Consider the following 20,888-nt stretch of genomic DNA (forward strand, 5'->3'; position numbering starts at 1 on the left):
ACAATAATATAACAATGGCCATATTCCTGACTTGGTACAGGACATTTTTAAAGGAAAAATGGTGGGTTGAACCTGGTTTTGTGGCATGCCAAACCTCGCACTTTAATGGCAATGTTAAATATAACATTGAAATGACAACATAATATTACAGGACTACAATACAAATAAATAGGAGAACGTATTAAACAAAGAAACACATGATTAATAGATAACAAAAAGCATCAGGTTTAAAATTCAATACGCCAAAAACGCGCTTCGTCCACACAAGACTCACCAGTGACGCCCAGATATAAAAGATCAAAAGTGAAAAAGGTTGTGTCAAATACGGCTATGTTAATGTGCTTGGGATAAGAACATCCTTATTATTTAGAACAATTAATGCTATTGCAAACAGTAAATTTTATCAAATGAATATAAAAGATATACATAATGAAACTGAATTATTAACTGATTACAGAAAACAAACACGAATACATAATGCAAAGACCAACATAGAATAGACACACCCGATTCAGTACGTCATATTTGAATTTATGAAATTTCTGAAATTGCAGAAAAATGACGTCACATATGAAAAACTATATCTCAAAAGTAAGATAGAATTAGGATTGATTTAAGATTATAATAGAACTAAATACTGATATTGCATTAAACACCGAAATAGTAAAATCACAAAAATTACTGAAATCAGTAGAAAATTCAAAAAAGGAAAGTCCTTAACCAAATAGTTTTAGTAAATTTTATATGCGTGTACAATTTTATAGAAAAGTTGGGTTGTATTTAAATTTATCATAAAAGTCTTTGAATGAATACTGATCAAATTTCAACATGAGGTAAAAGTATTCTATCTTTAAGCAGTGTCTTTGTATAGGGCGTTTCTAATATCGTATTTTCGGTCAGCTCCATTTCACGTTAATGATAAGTTTAAAACCGGTTTTGAAAAGCTTATTAGTATAATTTTATTTACATTTATTAAGTCATTCCTCATCTTATGGATATAAAACAACGAACACGGATTTAGAGTAAAATAAATTCAGATACAGTATTTTCAAGCATTATATGATAAGTTTGAGATGTTAACGTTAAAAAAACTAATTAACGTTGCCATTATAGCATCAAATATTCGTTTTTACTTATCAAATTAGAACAAAATAAGTTGTTTTTATGTGTTGTCAATGTATGCAACATTTTTGTTTATATAATCGTTTTACTCTCGTGTTTATTCGAATGCTGTTTTAATTTTGAGTATGCCTTCACAAATAAATATTTGAGGAAATTTTTTCTCATTTTTTCTCCCGGTTTTCGAACTAGGTCGTTTGTTCAATGATTTTGAAGATTGAATGTTTGAATCATATTCTTTTTCATCATAAGGAAATAGTATAGATTACAAAATGTACAATCAAAGACAAACTAACAATGGATAATAGAATAAATAACTTTCTTGCTATATATTGATATACATTTCTTTAAAAGCGTGACGACTGTGTATCTGAAACTGGGGAGAATTTTATTTCAACATACGAAACAATGATTTGTTTCCGAACAATAGCAATAATATTTTTAGATAAGCAATATAATGTTCTTAATCGGGCACATCAAAACTTTCGAACTTAATTAGTAAGTTCTGCATTTGAAAAGAGGGACGAAAGATACCAAAGGGACAGTCAAACTCATAAATCGAAATAAACTGACAAGCCAAGGCTGAAAATGAAAAAAAGACAAACAGACAAACAAAAGTAAACACAACAAAGAAAACTAAAATATAAGCAACACGAACCCCATTAAGAAATACAGATCCTGCTCCACATGTGGCACTCGTCGTGTTGCTTATGTTATAACAAATCCGGTAAATAGTCTTAATAGTATTCGGTAGGTCACATTCATGAAAGGGAAGGGGATTATAGTTACGACGTAAGGAACAAATCCGATATCATTTGTGAAACGATTATTCCATAACGGTCAACCAACTCGTGATGTCGTCCGTAAACTTTACGAAGGGATGTTTTCAATTTCACCAAATGGAACTCTTGGTTTAAATAAACTCACCATAGATACCAGGACTAAATTTTGTATATACGCCAGACGCGCGTTTAGTCTACAAAAGACTCATCATCAATACAACGGAATTATAAACAGCTGTCATACAAGTGGGTTGGTGTTTATTCAGCTTGATAACAAGGCTAAACTAACAATTTTCGTATGAAAATACTCGTATATAAAAAAGAAGATGTGGTATGATTGCCAATGAGACAACTATCCACAAAAGACCTATCTAACGAAACATAACAGTTGTGTTTCAAATATTCCATTGGTGAATCTAGTCTAACAATTGATTTTGTCAGTTTTACAACTTCTCAGTTTTTTTAATTTACATTGAAGTCCGGTATTTTCTTCATTATTGTTTTCCTCGTAATATTCAATAAAGCATTGTTTAAGAAACTATTTTATACTGGTACAAATAGTCCTGTACACCTGATACAAGTTGAACAAAGTATGTAGAGGTTGTCAAGTTTAGTAAAAAAAACGTAAAAACATTTAATTTAATTTAGTTTAATTTAAAATATTTAAAAAGTTAGACATTGTGACTTATTTCTGACTTATAAATACCTGTCATCCTCTTCCTTGGTTTTTATTTCTTATTTTCCAAAAAAAAGATTACAATCAACTATAGATTAGAAAAACGACTACTTTACTGGTTTTTTTTATTATTCTATATAAAACTTTGTTTGTAATTTAAAATCTAAGGTATAAAAGGATTCTTTTTAACAATAACAAGGAAGTTTTCTAATTCATGCGCAATGAGAAAAACAATAATGCAATACGTTTGACACCGTATGGCAAATACTAGTCATATGAAATTTGTGTTGAATATTGATTTCTCGATCCCGTTCATTTAATTGTTTGTAAAATTCACATCATAATAAGGATAACAAGAAATTAAGGCAATATTGCGTTCTAGATAGCAATTAGATATTGCTTGAAATATAAAGTATACCATGCTCTGAAGATCAACAGGTATGTATCAAATAAGATACACTATGAATCGGTTGGCGAAAAAATAGTTTGCGATCACTTCTTTCAAACTTTATAAAACAAAGTTCACTCGATGTTTTATAGTTTTTTGTCAGTTTTGAATAAAGTGGGTATTTCAGTTGTACAATCAACTGCTCATGTAGTTGTAATTATTTTGTAACCCAGATCATTGGTACTTAAAAGGAACCTTGCTCTTATGTTGATATTGTGCACCTACTAAGATAAAAGTGATTCATGTATTTTTTCTCATGTTTCCAGGTTTTGAAAATTTGTCGTCTCTCATTGATTAATACGTGATGTTTGAAGCAGATATTCATAAACATATTTTTTTTAAAATTCGGCCAGGTTTGACGAAGTTTGGCAGATGAACTGTTAGGCGGATGGGTGGGCTGGAGGATTTAAATTTGATACAGAATTGTATAATCAACGGATCTTTTGTGCATAACGATCAAAATTGTGTACAATACAGTAATCAAGTTATATTTCAGTCTGGTATTATAGTCATGACTATAAAATTTGTATACTAGTCCTACACACAACTGATAAGATATGTATTTTAAACACATTTGAAACTAAGTTTTAGTCTCATCTTCCTTGTTTTTTATTCATACAACAACAGAATAAATTACAAACAAAGATAAATCAACAATAAGTTACTGTGTTTCTCATTATCTGTATGAAACGTGCGTGTATTCAAAATTAGATTTTTTTTCTTTTTCAACATATTATATTGTAATGGGTTCTCCAACTATGACAAGGACATTTTTAAGTGGTAACTGAAGCATGCACAAATGGTAAAGTAAGTTAACCTTTATTCAACCAAGCGCAGTAATAAATCAATTAAAAAACTATATATGTTACAAAATAATGAAGAGATTGTCTTTTTTAACAGATCACCTGAACTTGAAATTAAAGAAGTATGTTCACATCGAATTCTTGATTACAATTGTACTATTGTATATAAATGTATATATAGTCTTTTAAAATTCTCACATGAAAAACAAGAATACGAAAGAAAATAATGTTGCGTTTAAATGAAAATAGAATATGGATGAACAGGTTTTATATGGGATGAATCAGATTTAATCTGAATCATTTTGTAAAATAATATTTTGTTGAAAATTTTTGCTGTTCTTGAATTAATATTTTATTTGAAAAAAAAATCCAAGTTAGCTCGATTTTAAATAAGGTTTGGATGAAGTGTGTACTCAATTTGAAAAATTAAATGTTCTGACTGTTTACCACCCAGATCTCTGACACTTCAAAAATTCGAACCTTTGTGTTGACATTAACATCAATAACATTGCTATGATCTAAATCAACTGTCAACACAACTTTGACAATTTTGAACTACTACAGATTGTCTACCCCAAGTTAAATATTACCTCTATTGTATTTACAAACCTTTATAATTTTGAGCCTTTGCTACTTTTTAAATCACAAACATGATCATCAAGAATAATTCAAATAAGTCGACAACTTATCAAGGTGTTTGGCCTTTAATTACGATTAAACAAATGTTTTGCGTTTTTTGACTTGTATCTTCGACACTACAAAAGACAACAAGGAACTTCAACCTTCAAAAATTATCAACAGGACAAGATCGACCGGCTAATAACGTTTGTTGCCCATAAATGAAGATGATTCACCAATTTTTAGATCACCGGTACCTGGCCCAAAGGACCAAGTGAGCTTTTCTCATCACTTGGCGTCCGGCGTCCGTCGTCGTCCTGCGTCGTCGTCCGTCGTCGTTAACTTTTACAAAAATCTTCTCCTCTGAAACTACTGGGCCAAATTTTACCAAACTTGGCCACAATCATCATTGGGGTATCTAGTATAAAAAATGTGTCCGGTGACCCGGCCAACCAACCAAGATGGCCGCCATGGCTAAAAATAGAACATAGGGGTAAAATCCAGTTTTTGGCTTATAACTCAAAAACCAAAGAATTTAGAGCAAATCTGACATGGGGGTTAAATTGTTTATCAGGTCAAAATCTATCTGTCCTGAAATTTTCAGATGAATCAGACAACCCGTTATTGGGTTGCTGCCCCTGAATTGGTAATTTTAAGGAAATTTTGCTGTTTTTGGTTATTATCTTGAATATTATTATAGATAGAGATAAACTGTAAACAGCAATAATGTTCAGCAAATTAAGATTTACAAATAAGTCAACTTGACCGAAATGGTCAGTTGACCCCTTTAGGAGTAATTGCCCTTTATAGTCAATTTTTAACCATTTTTCGTAAATCTTAGTAATCTTTTACAAAAATATTCTCCTCTGAAACTACTGGTCCAAATTAATCCAAATCATCTTTGGGGTATCTTGTTTAAAAAATGTGTCCGGTGATCCGTCTTACAAACCAAGATGGCCGCCATGGCTAAAAATAGAACATAGGGTTAAAATGCAGTTTTTGGCTTATAACTCAAAAACCAAAGCATTTAGAGCAAATCTGACATGGGTGTTAAATTGTTTATCAGGTCAAGATCTATCTTCCCTGAAATTTTCAGATGAATTGGACAACCTGTTGTTGGGTTGCTGCCCCTGAATTGGTAATTTTAAGGAAATGTTGCCGTTTTCTGTTATTATCTTGAATATTATTTTAGATAGAGATAAACTGTAAACAGCAATGATGTACAGCAAAATCAGACCTAAAAATAAGTCAACATGTCCAAAATGGTCAATTGACCCCATTAAGGAGTTATTGTCCTTTATAGTCAATTTTTAACAATTTTCATAAAATTTGTAAATTTTTACTAACATTTTCCACTGAAGCTACTGGGCCAAGTTCATTATAGATAAGGATAATTGTAAGCAGCAAGAATGTTCAGTAAAGTAATATGTACAAAAACATCACCATCACCAAAACACAATTTTGTCATGAATCCATCTGTTTCGTTTGTTTAATATTCACATAGACCGAGGTGAGCGACACAGGCTCTTTAGAGCCTCTAGTTTTGTTTACCTCCGTTTTATCATGTTTATTTTGAAACTGTTATAGATAGAGAAACAATTTGAATAAAAATGACCTACAAAGCAGCAATTACAATAAAGTCGTTACTGCTTGGATCATAGGTCTATTTCTTTCTTTTAGAAGATGGTACATTTGAATAAGCGTTAGGTGTGAATTAGAAGAAAAATAATGAAATAGTTCGTTATTATACAGAAAAACGATGATATACATAGACTTTTTAAATTTATATCAAACATACATAAAAATATCAACTGTTAACATTTGCATGTGCTTGTAAGTTTAATTATATTTATATATATTTAGGGTAAAATGACAGACGATACTCTTCAGAGGTCATCTCGATGGTTAATCAGATGGCGTCTAGTCTAAAATACTAACAAAATGATGATTCATTATAACAAGTCTATGACTTGTGAATTGTTTCTTTTGGACTTTTTATAATTATATTTGCATTTTTCTATATCATATATCACATATGAGAAGTTGGCTCATATATAGCTTATCATGGATGTCAGGAGTAATGGTCTTTAAATAATAATGTTTTCCCTTGTTTGTGTTATATAAAATAGAGAGAAAAGAATAAACAGCACAGGAAAACAAGATAAGCAGTTTTAATCATTTATCTATAAATGTTAAAAAGTGGTCTTTGTTGAAGGTGCACATAGACCTTAGGTAGGCATCACATGATCCTTTGCGTCATTTGTATCCTTTCAGATCATCAGCAAAACTTGAGCTTTGTCATTGCTTTCATTGGGGAGGGGGGGGCAAAATATTTGCCACTTCCCAATGATCCTTATTACAATATATAGACACTTTCTTGCAATTTTTTTTTTATAACGCCATTGTAACTTTCTATGTCTTATTTTTGTTATCAGAATCATTTTTTCAGTGTTTTGAAGAAAAGTAACTGCAAACTTCAGACATCGGTTATATCCGCTACTTGCAAACTTATCAAACCATGAACTTTGTAAGGGACAGTGGTAATCATTTGGTCATCATAGCTGACAGTACATCTAGTTGTAACTATGCTAATTTTTGGATAGAAAGAATACTTAAGTCAAACAAATGCTCTGATAACAATGATATGAATTTATTTATGTATGCCAAACTGATCATGCCGATAATCCACGATGGCAGTATAGAGAAGTGCAGGAGAGAAGGTATTTCTATATATACTACAGTCAACCCGATGCTTAATGGAATGAGCAAATTTTGTAGCAGAAATGCAACTTATTTAGATGTTCATAATAAAATGTATAATTATGATTATATCTTAGTGTAATATGAATTTATTATCATTCGTTCTACCTCAATTTGTGTGAGTTTCGTTGGTGACTTTCGACGAGGACTTTGGCTTAACCGAACCCGAACCTGAACCCATACCGGACGCCGTTTCCGGACCTGTTTCCGGATCCTGACTCTCAAGTCCTGACTGAACATTTTGTGAATATCCATTCTTTAAACATGTGTGTTTCCAAATTGAAACGTTTAAGTACTGGTGAATTTATTGATGTCTCGACTATAAACTAATAACAGTCATTTTTTTTCATTCTCTGTTTCTTCTTCTGTCAAAATTCTCAATAGCAGTTATTTTAATCAAAGATATATATCTCTGTTATAAGTCAATTTATGACAGATATTGCTCAGCTGTAGTAATTTGTATGATTAACTGTACCCTGACAGACGGATTTAAACCATACTTGGGTTTTTTTCGACGATAATTAGTACCAATCTTTACATGATTTTTTTATAATCATTATTTAATTACCAGATCCAAATGGTTCGTTTCAGTTGTTTTTATTATTCAGATGTCTATATATTAGGATATTTGACAAATTACAAGTTTTACCTTTCACAAAATTATGTATAGCAATATGAGCAATACACATTACATGTCGACTCCTTGACACATATTTGTATGTTTAACATTATACCTCAACAAGCTGTACTTAATATTAAGATAGATAAATGAACCCTCAATTGATTACATAATATGTGTTATTACCATATAAATAATACCTTTCATGGAACGAAATGTTTTTTGAATATTATTAAGATTGTTTTATTCCAAATGAACTGAAAAGTAGCTGACTATGCGGTATGGGCTTTGCTCATTGTTGAAGTCCGTATGGTGACCTATAGTTGTTAATTTCTGTGTTATTTTGGTTTCTTGGGGAGAGTTGTCTCATTGACAATCATAGCACATCTTCTTTTGTTTTTATATGAAAGAAGATATCAGAAACTACACCAATATCCAAATGACCTATTCAGACATTTTAATTCATTTATGTCCTATTTTTTGGAAAATACATCAAGTTTTCATAGTTGTTTTCTGCATAAGACGGACAACTACTAAGAAGTATGCCAGCTTGGAGCGCCATCAATTTTGTGATATAATTAATCTGGTTTTGGTTGTTTCAATTACAATATTGTGCTTGACAGAGTCCTATCTATAAATAAAAAAGGATGAAAAAAGACTTGACTATCAGTCTATAATTAGCAGAAGATTGTAAACGACTTAACCTCATATCTTTTTTAGCAAAAGAATAATGAAGACTTTGCTATCTGTCTATACTCAGCAAAGGAATAGAAAAGATTCAACTATCTGTCTATAATCAGCAAATGGAGAAAGAAGATTTAAATATCTGTATATAATTAGGGAAGAAAAAGAAGTTTTTCTATCCATCTATAAAAATCAAAGGAAAAAAGAAGAGTTTACTATGGAATCTCTTTCTGTAGAGGAAGAAAACTATGTTCGAATGAGCTTGTTACTAACTGGAGTTTCTCCTCGTGCAGCTAGAACCTTCTTCGATCGTGAATTTGCTCCAGCTTGTTTAGGTGCAACAATAAAGAAAGAGTATAACAAATTGTGTGACTTGAAAACTAAACATATACTCAATCAATCACAGTGGAACCTCCTGTTTCCAAGATTTCCTGGTAAGTGCAAAATTTTTTATTTTCATAATGTCCTGTTCTGAGATTCGAAGTAAGTTATACACAACAACTTGCTGTATGCACTTTTCAAAGATAAATAGTTTGTTCCGAAGGTATCGTAGGGCATAAAACGGAAATACAAAACAAAAAATGTACTAATTATATCTTATTATCCAGTGTGAATCTATATTTTGTGTACTCCTGACCACCAAACATGCCGTAATGCCTAAAATCAAATCATAATCATTCCGAATATGTAAGAAATATTTTCAACTGTACAATCATTAAACAACAGTGAACATTGATCAATCATTGCAAATTATGTTCTAAAATCTTTAAATAATAAAAATCTGACAGATCTAGCTATTTTTCACTTCTATTTTTACCACATGACTCCTTACATGTACAATGTACAGGGGTCGCTCCAGAATGTTACGAAGAAGTGAAGACCCAATAGGGAGACTATGAATGACATTTCCCAGCATCTACAATGAATACCTTTTTTATTGCTTTCAATGAGGCTTTTAATTTGTATATTGTGGTCTGATATACTTTTCAAATAATTCATTGATTAAATGCTGCTGAATTTATAAGATTTTCAAACAAATATAAAAAGGAAGATGTGGTATAATTGCCAATTCGACAACTCTCCACAAAAAACCAAATTGGCACCGATATTAAATCTATAGATCACCGTACGGCCTTCAACAATGAGCAAAGTCCATACCGCATAGTCAGCTATAAAAAGGCCCCGAAATGACAATGTAAATCAATTCAAACGAGAAAACTAACGGCCTAATTCATGTACAAAAAAAATCTATTTTTTTACATTGTTTAGTAATGTTCAATTATCTTGATTACAGTTTCACTCTCTTTCATTCGCAAGAACATAGTAAAAAAGATTACTCTTGTGACCCGCTATCTTCTAATACAAAAAGATATTTATGAAATCACACTTAGCAGAGTAATGTATGAAAAAGTAATTTTATAATGTGTTTATTTGATTGGCTTTTACAGCATAATGAAACTATATTGCATCATTCCCATTGAATATTTACTAGGTCATGTATGGGTTGTTAGGGATCAAAACGAAAGACTATTTTTCAAGGGAGTTATATGGTTTTGTCATTTTATATAAAATACCCACACTTCTTTTCTAAAAGTAGTAAAATAGTGTAACATATGATAATCAACGTAATAAAGTGGCAATGATACACAGACTACAATGAATACCAAAGAAATGTCTTCAACGACGAGTAAAACCCATATATTATCCCAACGACTAAACCATGACTAAATCTCATATACTACACCAAAGCCCTCAACAAAAAGTATAATCCATTGCTACAATAAAACCATAATAATTCCTTCAACAATTACATGAATTAATAGTTGTAAACAATGAAAACATTAGATCACAAAAATACTGAACTCCGAGGAAAATTCAAAAAGGAAAGTCCCTTATCAAATGGCATGATAAATAGCTCAAACACATCAAACTAATGGATAACAACTGTCATATTCCTGAAAATGGTGGATTGAACCCGGTTTTGTAGCAAGCTTAATCTCTCACTTGTATGGCAGTCGCAACAAATATCAAAAGATCGAAAAATGGTGACAATATGAACATATAGTGGTTTTACAGTAAGATCTGATTAATTGATTAAATTATTGCGTTTCAAGCGCCATTTTTTGCTATTTCGTGGCGGCCATTTTGTATTGGTACAGAAAGCCGGAGTTCCTAGAAAAAACAAGCGACCTTCGATAGGAAAACTGACAATCGTAGTCAATCATAATTGAAGCCAAGTGCACCCACGAGAGCGGGTTTTGAACTAACAACCTCAGTGTTGACTGGCTACAGTGATTGCAGAAGTAAACCTCCTTAAACCACTTGGCCACCGATGCCCATTGAGTTCTAATGAACATTCTTGCTATTTGCTTTTACTCCTATAACTTTTGTTATCTAATGTTTTTTTCAGATGTTCCCGATTCTAAAAAATTCGATGTGCCTTTAATGATATTATTACTGAGGAATTTGACTCCAATGACCCCTCCGCTTTGTGGATTTGACCGTTTACCTTCTGCAATGGAGACCAATCATGCTGCAGACTTAACTAGGATTAAACACTACAGGAATTACCTGGCTCATCTGGGTGATGGCAAGCTAGACACAGGGATCTTCAATTCTGCGTGGAATGAAATCACTTGTGTATGTATCTGTATCAAGGTCAAGTTAAAATATTTTTAAACAATCTGTTTAACAGATATGCGGAACAAAAATACAAAAATTATTTCAAATTCATTTGCCCGTAATACACTTATCATCTTATGAAATTCATATATTTTTTAATAATATAGTTCGACAAAATTTGCAGAATGAAAGACAAAGGTTTACATATTTAGGCCAGCTGCAGTTTTGCTAGCAGCGGAAATAATGTAAACTATTTAAAAGTATAATATTTCAAAAACTACGAGATCTGGATGTTTCATTCATGGTATATAAATACCTTATACATGTATTACTATGAATGTCTGTAATGTCTATTATCTATGACCTTAATTTCATTGTTAAGCTATATCTTGAAAAAAAATGTATAGTTTTATTTTATCATGTGAATATCTCGCTCATATGAAGAAAATGATAGTTATGCAGCCAAGCCTTGATAAGTATAGGTCTAATGGACCCAAAATAATCATTAACTGATCTGAGGTATTAAGATTATAGTGTCCATTTTCAATTTTTAATGAGGTTATTGTGGCTATAAGCTTTGTGTGAGCTGTTAGACAAATCCCACTGGTTTTAGGATTCAAACGATGTAAAGTATTGCTGCATGACTCCCTGTTGAGCATGCGTTTTTTTTCAAGTTTTCAAGAATGTCAAAATGCAAATTACTCAAAAAATAAATCCAAAAACATATTGTATACTTCAGGCAATATATAGATTAAGTGGGCAGCAAATGAAGCAGGAGTGTGATCATCTGAAAACAAAACCTTTAGATCAAACCAACCATGAAATAATGATGGACATCAAACATTCCAATAATGAAATCCGGGAACTGAAAGTATCATTTGAAAGTTTGACGCAGTCACATACTAAGATAATACAATCCCATGAAATACTACAGGAAGACTATACACAAGTAAAGAAATCCCATCAAATGTTACAGATTGCCCATAGGCAAGTAACAGCCGAAATGGAAATAATGAAGACCTCCCAAAAGGATACTGTGCCTTGGAATATAAGAGGTAAACAATTTGAGGGGGTGTGGGTTACTTTTTTTAATCTACATTTAATCAACATAAGGTTGGTTAATCTTACCATATAAATGAAGCGTATTCCAACTAGAATATGTATATTAGAGAAAAAAATCAAAGCTAAGAAAAATACAATGACTGCAAGATCAAGTTCAAAATATAAAATGAATGAATGATAAATCAGTTTGATTTATTCAGAAACTAAGGATTCGTTTATATTGTATGGTATCAGAATTTAATTTCATTGTTGGAGAAGATTTTGCCATACTTGGGTGCTGCAAAAAGAGCGTCACTGGTGAAAATTTCAATAGGGCGTCACCGGTGATGCTTTAGTAGACGAAATACATATACAAAATTTCAATCACGGTTTCTTCGATGAGTTTCTTTACAACCAATGGGTCGATGCTACTTCTGGTTGAGTTACCGGGGGTATAACCAGCCCAGTCGTCAGCACTTCTGTGTTGACAAGAATTATAATTGATATGGTCTTTATTATTAATCAAGTGTTTACTAAAGTTTGAATCTTTGAAAAACTAAGGCTTTTTTTTTAATTTCAGGAATAGATTACCTTATCTTTAATTGGCAAATATTTAGGAATTTTTGGTCCTCAATGATCTTCAACTTTGTACTTTATTTGGTCTTTTAATTCATTTTAAATCAATCGCTTCTAATGAGTCTTATGAAGACGAAACGGGCGTCTGGTACGTATACTAAATTCCAATCTTGGTATCTATTATGAGTTTATTTGCAAAAACTTTGAATGTTACCAACGAGTAGTTACCTATATGTATCGGTATGATTATAGAAATTGACAACTTTTTAATTATTTGCAACAATAAATCGGTATTCGCAAAAAATATCTAATTGGGATATAATAACCCCCCCCCAAAATAAAAACTGCCAAAATGTTTCGTTGACCCTAAAATGCGAAATAACCTGCTATATGATATGGTATGATTGCCAATAAGACACCTATCCACCAAAATTCAATTCAAGTTTTCTTCACTTATGTTATAGTTGCAGAATGTATCTCTTGTCTTGCCTTTTCTTGATAGTGTTTAATGCATCTTTATTCCTTCTGATCTCAGTTTGGTTAATAGAGTTTGAACTATCAACTTTATCATAAAACACCTAAATGTGACAACTTGGTTAGTAAACAAATGGTCAATGGGTCTCTTTCTGTGAAATTTGAAATATTTAGGTCTGATTAAAAAAATTAAAATCTACGGTCCAATTCTAGACCTTCGTGAACATCCTCCAAAATGCTTTTCTGGGTTTACCTTCATCAGGAACGCTCAAAGCCGAATATTTAAAAGCCAATGATGTATAAGAGCTGAAATAGTTTAAGATTCACACAATCAGTGATTCCCTTGTTTAAATAGAAACTTTATTTTTTATGATAGTGCTGCCATTTATAATTATCTATTTTATTAATCGACAGCAAAGTTTTTGCATTTATATAATGTTGTAACGTTACCAGCGGCGTTGTCGTTATCCGGAGACATTTGTTTTCTAGACAATAATCTGAGTATAAGTGTATATATCTCTATGAAATTGTACCACACGGTTCCATACAAGAAATATTTAAACATAGATATAGCATCATATTCTTATTTTAAAAATAATGAAAACATGTAGAAATAGTTTGAAATTACTTAATAGATATATTTTAAATAATAATAGGGAAGTTTTATATATTTTTTGAGATATGAATTATATTTTGTTATATGTGTCGGCGAATTATATATACATAATGTGTTTTCAGCCTTGTTTCATCATCATTGGTGTTCGATAAATAAAATATGTCGTAGGTTGAAGAGTTGTCACTGGTTCACACGTACTTATAATTTAATTATTTCTTTGACTGCATTCTACATTAATTTGTAAGCCTTAAAAACATCTTTGCCGCAAGTTTATCGTTTCTGATTGGTATTAAATTAATATTAAGATTCATTTTGTTACATCTGGTGATCAATTTATTTCGCAATCGTCAATGGCGGTCAGCAGGGTTTAAGAACATCAGTTGTTCGACCTGTTAGACAAAGGTGTTTTGTTAAAATATATTTTCACACTTTTTTTGGTCTACTGAAAAATGTTGTTTGTGCTGTATATAGACCCTCTACGACAAAATTTATCTAAATGCACAAGTATAAAAATTTCGTTTTTTTTTTTATCAAACTCCATCATAGATTTGAACATTGTTTTAAATTTAGACTTGTTTATATTTTTCGTTTGGCCTTGTATTATATTTCCCTCCTTGTTTATATAATCCGTTCATTCTAGCCGACTCTTTAAAATGCATGAGTCTATCCTAAATTGAGGTAAATTATATGGTCTTCCAAATAGAGTTTTGATCCCTAACATCACTGAAGAGACATTAATTGTCGAAATCCGGATATGGTGTACAAAATTTTGCACCTTCTGTTTGTAGTATACCATCTTTGCCAAGTTTATTGTTTTCTGTTTGATATTAAATCAATACTTAGATCCATTTTGTTGCATCTTGTGATCAATTTATCTGGCAATCGTCAATGGCAGTCAGCAGGGTCTAAGAACATCAGTTGTTCGACCTGTTTGTCAAATGCGATTTGTTAAAATATACTTTTTCACACTTTTTCAGTCTTTTCAAAAATGTTGTTTGTGCTGCATTTAGACACCTCTAGATTTAAATTTGTTTTACATGCTCACGTATAAAAATTGCGGTTGTTAACCGCATAGGTTTGAACGATGTTGTATAATTATATATATATTAGTTTTGGATAAAGCGAACTCCTTCTAAAACTAAGCTAATATTTTCCATCAATAAATAAATAAATTAAATGCTTGGTGTACTTCATTGTACTTGGATATGCTGAATATCACCATGTACTTCAATTTTATTGCCCCGAGTGTATCACCAGCCAGGTAGTCAGCACTTTTGTGTTGACATGAATTATCTTTGATATGGTCGTTATAATAGAATTTTTGAAATACTAAGGCTTTTCTACCTCAAGAGAAGATACCTTACCTGTATTTGGCAAAACATTTAGGGATTTGTGGTGCTCAGTGCTGTTCAACTTCGTACTTTATTTGCCCTTTTTAACCATTTGTTTTTATTCGAGCGTCACTGATGAGTCTTTTTTTAAACGAAACGCGAGTCTTGCGTAAATACAATTTTTTTTAACCTCATTTCTTTCGCGACATGCTGTGTCAAATGTTCAATCGCAATCAAAATCTAGAGCTGTTTCCAGCTTGAATGTAGTGTCCAAACTTATTAAAATGAACATGGTTTGCCATCTGCAGTCGTATCTAGCTGTGTCCTGCGGGTCATTTTATTGTATTCCTTATCTATCTAACCATACTGCTAAAGAAATTGAGGGAACTTCTAATTTCGAATGGAAACAACCGTGCATTGAAGGAGACAAATTATCAACTGCAAAATTGTGTCATTGTTTCGTGTAATAAAGCAAGTATTTACCAACAGTATATGCACACTCGCATATAAAAATAACCAAAAGGGACATTCAAACTCACTTTTCGATAATGAATTGACAACGCCATGAAAAAATACTAGAAGTCTTTAAAGACACATGCAGTATAATAAACTAAAGACTGACCAACACGAACAGACTATAAAGTAGAATGTATATAAACAACCACTGAGTGAATTTCTGATTCTCCGGACTTACAGAAGGTAACAGGAATTTTCAACTGAAAACATCATGTGACATAATCGCCACTATTGGTATTCAACCCGGAACTAGATAACTGTTGGTAATATTAATTACGTGAGAAACAAAAGGGAGCCTACAATGGTGTAATTTCAAACAACACCATGGATGCATATTAGTTATACATAGTGGTTGGGTTTTTTTCATGTGATGTCGGCTTATAAATTAAATCTATTATGTTAATAGAATAGATATATGTAATAATGCAATCAGCTGGTTATTTATAAAATGAAATGTTAAAATGTTAAAACTATTTAAATCATTATATATACCAGGATTAAAATTTTGTATAAATTTATGTCAGTTATGATTAAATGTTCCTTAATTTACATTTCAGAAAGAATCAATGCAACACTTAACGATTGGAAGCTAAATGATGATAAGATGTTTATAATTACAAGAGCTGCCAAACAAATATTCAAATCTATCAATGAAAAATGTTGTGTAACTATTACGGCTAGTTCTGGTGTAGGAAAAACAGCAACACTGAGACACGTGGCTTTACAGATGGTAGATGAAGGATATGATGTACTTATAGTGACAGAGCCAGGTGACATTCTGAGGTTTTACAATCCAAATAAGAAAACTTTGTTTGTTGTTGATGATTTGTGTGGGAACTTTTCGCTTGACCAGAGTGACATAAAAATTTGGGAACCAATCATGGAGGATATAAAAAAAAGTCTTGATAATAAGCAAACAAAAATACTGGTAGCATGTCGGTTACAAGTGTACCAAGATGGAAAGTTTGATTCTTTATCAGTTTTCAAGTCATGTGTATGTAACATGTTATCAGAAAACATTTGCTTATCAAAAACTGAAAAACAATCAATAGCTAAGTTGTATCTCAATGAAAAAGCCTCAGAGATAATTGATATTTCTGATTTATATGACTGTTTTCCTCTTTTATGTAAATTGTACCGTAATAATTCCAAACTTTTTATTACAGATTTCTTTGAGAATCCATTTTCCGTTTACGAAGCCGAGATTGATACGTTTCTAAAGAAAGGGCATCACGCTAAATACTGTGCTTTGGCTTTATGTGTCATGTTTAACAACAAGTTGAAGAAAGAAATGTTTACAGAAGATGTAAATGAAGAAAGTAGAACAATTATTGAGAACACATGTGAGGCATGTAGATTAGACAGGGGAACTTCGAGATTTGTATTACAGGATGAACTTGACTCACTCACACATACCTTCATAAAAAAAGAACAGAACATGTACAAGATAATACATGATAAAATATTTGACTTTCTTTCTAAATTCTACGGACAAAGGATAATCTATTGCTTTATAAAGAATGCAGATAGTAGTTTGATCAAGGAGAGGTTTTTATTAGAACGTAGGGATCAGATGGATCAGTTCATTACTATTATACCACATAAATATCATCAGATGTACATACAGAGAATAATTGATGACTGGTCAAAAGGAAAAGTTCAAGATGTATTTAGTAACATCAATATGATGATACCTCAGTTCAGACAGAAATTTCTCAGCTATTTGAACACACTAGATATATCCAAACAGATACAACTTGCAAATATCTGTTATAAACGTAAACTAGCAACATACAAACTGACTGACACCCTAAGTGAACGATTAGCTAAACTATATATTTACAACTGCATTAATAATGATGATGATGGCTATGATACTGCTTTATTACAATGTTGTTATATAGGATATATTTCGTTGGTCAAATGGTGTTGTGATCATAATGTAAATGTAAACAGATGCACATATAAAAATATGTCTCCAATGATGATTGCTTGTGAAAATGGTCACAAAGAAATAGTTAAGATTTTGTTAGTCAGGGGAGCAGACTGCAATGCATATGACAGTGACGGTCAGTCAGCCGTAATGAAGGCTTGTGAACATGGCCATACAGAAGTAGTAAAGATATTATTAGACAGAGGAGCAGACTTTAATAAACGTGACAGGCGGGGTCAGTCACCCGTAATGAAAGCGTGTGAACATGGTCATACAGACATAGTAAAGATGTTATTAGACAATGGATCAGACTGTAATAGTTTTGATGTTGATGGTCAGTCACTCGTGATGAAAGCGTGTGAACATGGTCGTACAGACATAGTAAAGATGTTATTATGCAAAGGAGCAGACTATAATAGTTTTGATGTTGATGGTCCGTCACCTCTAATGAAGGCTTGTGAAAATGGTTACACAGAAATAGTAAAGATGTTGGTAGACAGGGGAGCAGACTTCAATAAATATGACATGGGAGGTCCATCACCAGTATTGACGGCTTGTGAACATGGTCATACAGAAGTATTCCAAATGTTATTAGATAGAGGAGAAGACTACACTATATGTGACATGTGGGGTCGGTCACTTTTAATGAAAGCGTGTGACCATGTTCATACAGAAATAGTAAAGATTCTGTTAGACAGAGAAGCTGATTTCAATAAATATGACATCTGGGGTCCGTCACCTGTAATGAAGGCTTGTAAACATGGTCATACAGAAATAGTGAAGATGTTGTTAGACAGAGGAGCAGATTATAATAAAAATGACATGTGGGGCAAGTCACCTTTAATGAAGGTTTGTGAATATGGTCATACAGAAATGGTGAAGTTGTTGTTAGACAGGGGAGCAGACTGCAATAAGTGTGACATCTTGGGTCAGTCACCTGTAATGAAGGCTTGTGAATATGGTCATACAGAAATAATAAAAATTTTATTAGACAGAGGAGCAGACTACAATAGATGTGACAAAAGGGATCAGTCACCTGTAATGAAGGCTAGTCAACATGGTCATACAGAAATAGTGAAAATGTTATTTGACAGAGGGGCTGACTGTAATAAATATGATGATAATGACATGGCTAAAAAGGAAAAAGACAAACAGACAAACAACAGTTCATTAGACATAAGAAATAGAAAAAAAACTAAAGACTAAGCAACACGAACCTTACAAAAATCTGTGAGTTATCTCATGTGATCCGGAAGGGTAAGCAAATCCTGCCCTTTATATGACATCCGTCGTGTTGTTCATGTAATTACAAGCCCAGTATTAGTAGATAGTCTTATTTGTTAAGTCCCAGTCAAGGACATGGAACGGGATTGTAGTAACGACATCAATAACATATGCGATATCATTTCTTAAATCTTCGTAAATCTATGCACTAAATGCCTGTACCAAGTCAGGAATTTGACAGTTGTTGTCGATTCGTTTGATATGTTTTATCATTTGATTTTGCCACTTGATTATGAACTTTCCGATTTGAATTTTCCTAGGAGTTTAGTATTTTTGTGATTTTACTTTTTTCTCCTAATGGAGGGTTGTCAACACGGTCAAATCGAAATAGTAAAAATTGTATTAGCCAAAGGAACAGAATGCAGAGTGATTAGTCAGCTTAAACGATTGCCTTTGCAATGATTACAATGAAATGGTTGCTATGATTATTCACATTCCTGTCAAAAATGGTAAAGTGATTTTTGAATAGGAAGACTGACTTTGAATCAATATATCACTTCTGTTTACTTTGCTATCATTATTTGTTTTAATGTAAATTAAATCACTTGTTAATATATGAAAAACAGCATTCAGTATAATTTTATTAGAACTATTTCTTCAACTTTAGAAAATTTAGAATAATGTATTCATTCATGTTTTTGTTTTGTTTGTTTTTGTCATTATTTGTCTACTCATTCTGGCTTATCATTGTTAACCGAAAAAATATATGTTATTTAATGGATTTATATTTTCTGCTGAAAGATTACTATGCTTATCAATGAGCGCAATAAAAGGTTCATAATTTAATAAGTTCTTCAATGTTTCTACTATATTCTGGATTCTTGAATACTTTTGATCCATATATTTCTGTGTATATCAACTTTCATGGATGGAGAAGTATTTAGTTTTCGTTGATACTTAATTTTGTGGTTTTGCCAAAGCTTTTTGTCAAGACTATAGGACAACATAACACACAGTTTAAGGTTTAAATGTGGAGAACATTAGTCGTCATGAGGTTTTCTAGGGAGACAATGGGAATAATTATTTGATCTATAAAGAGGGAAACATGATAGAGTCGCATTATGGTTTACAGTAGTGATTCATATATTCTTTTACTCTAGGGAGAGTCAATATTAGTCTTACAGTAGTAAGAATTTATCAGTTATTTAAAAGTCTACTTTAATGAAAACATCGGATTCATTTTCAAGATGACAATAGAAAAATTTGTAAGGGTTCCGCGGAACCCAGTGTCTCGCCTACTTTTGCTGTAAATCGAAGGCTCAACAAAAATGAGGAAAGAATTATTAAAAACATTCCTCTTGGTTTTATCTTTTGATTGTTAAAGAAGCTTCTGTCAAAGTTTGGTAAAATTCCAGGATAGTTTATGAATCTAATTAATGTTTTAAAATCTTTAACTGAAGACTGTATGTAATGTTAACTTAAGTCCATTTTAAGGTAAAATACGGGAAAATGGATTTATCTTTTTACCGAATTTACTTCTGGATACTATCTTATGATCATAATTAAATAAGCTTCTGTCCAAGTTTGGTTCAAACCCAAGATACATGTAGTTTAAGAAAGTTATTAAGCTTTTAAAAACTTTAACCACAGAGTGAATGTAATGTTTCCCTGTAGAAAAACTAAGTCCATTTAAAAGTAAAATACTGAAAAATGGATTCATTTTTTTACAAACTTTACTTCTGGATACTATCTTATGATCATAAACAAGCTTCTGTGCAAGTTTGGTACAAACCCAGGATAGTTTCAGAAAGTTATTAAAATTCTAAAAACTTTAACCACAGAGTGAATGTAATGTTTTCCTGCAGAAAAAACTAAGTCCATTTATAAGTAAAATACGAAAAAAATGGAATTTTATTTTTACAAAATTTACTTCTGGATACTATCTTATGATCATAAACAAGCTTCTGTCCAAGTTTGGTAGAAATCCAGTATAGTTTAAAAAAGTTATAAAATTTCAAAAACTTTAACCACAGAGTGAATATTTTA

General features: G+C 31.8%; 1 protein-coding gene across 1 annotated transcript; it reads left to right on the top strand.

Annotated features, from left to right (window-relative positions):
• Positions 1–8,726: 8,726 nt before the first annotated feature.
• LOC139515078 (uncharacterized) lies at positions 8,727–18,824 on the top strand. Its single transcript, XM_071304639.1, has 4 exons — positions 8,727–8,943; positions 10,920–11,149; positions 11,871–12,186; positions 16,243–18,824. Exons 1-4 carry the CDS (start codon positions 8,727–8,729, stop codon positions 18,822–18,824), a joined length of 3,345 nt encoding a protein of 1,114 aa, XP_071160740.1.
• Positions 18,825–20,888: the final 2,064 nt, after the last annotated feature.

Source organism: Mytilus edulis, chromosome 3, assembly GCF_963676685.1.
Source record: "Mytilus edulis chromosome 3, xbMytEdul2.2, whole genome shotgun sequence".
NCBI lineage: Eukaryota > Metazoa > Mollusca > Bivalvia > Mytilida > Mytilidae > Mytilus > Mytilus edulis.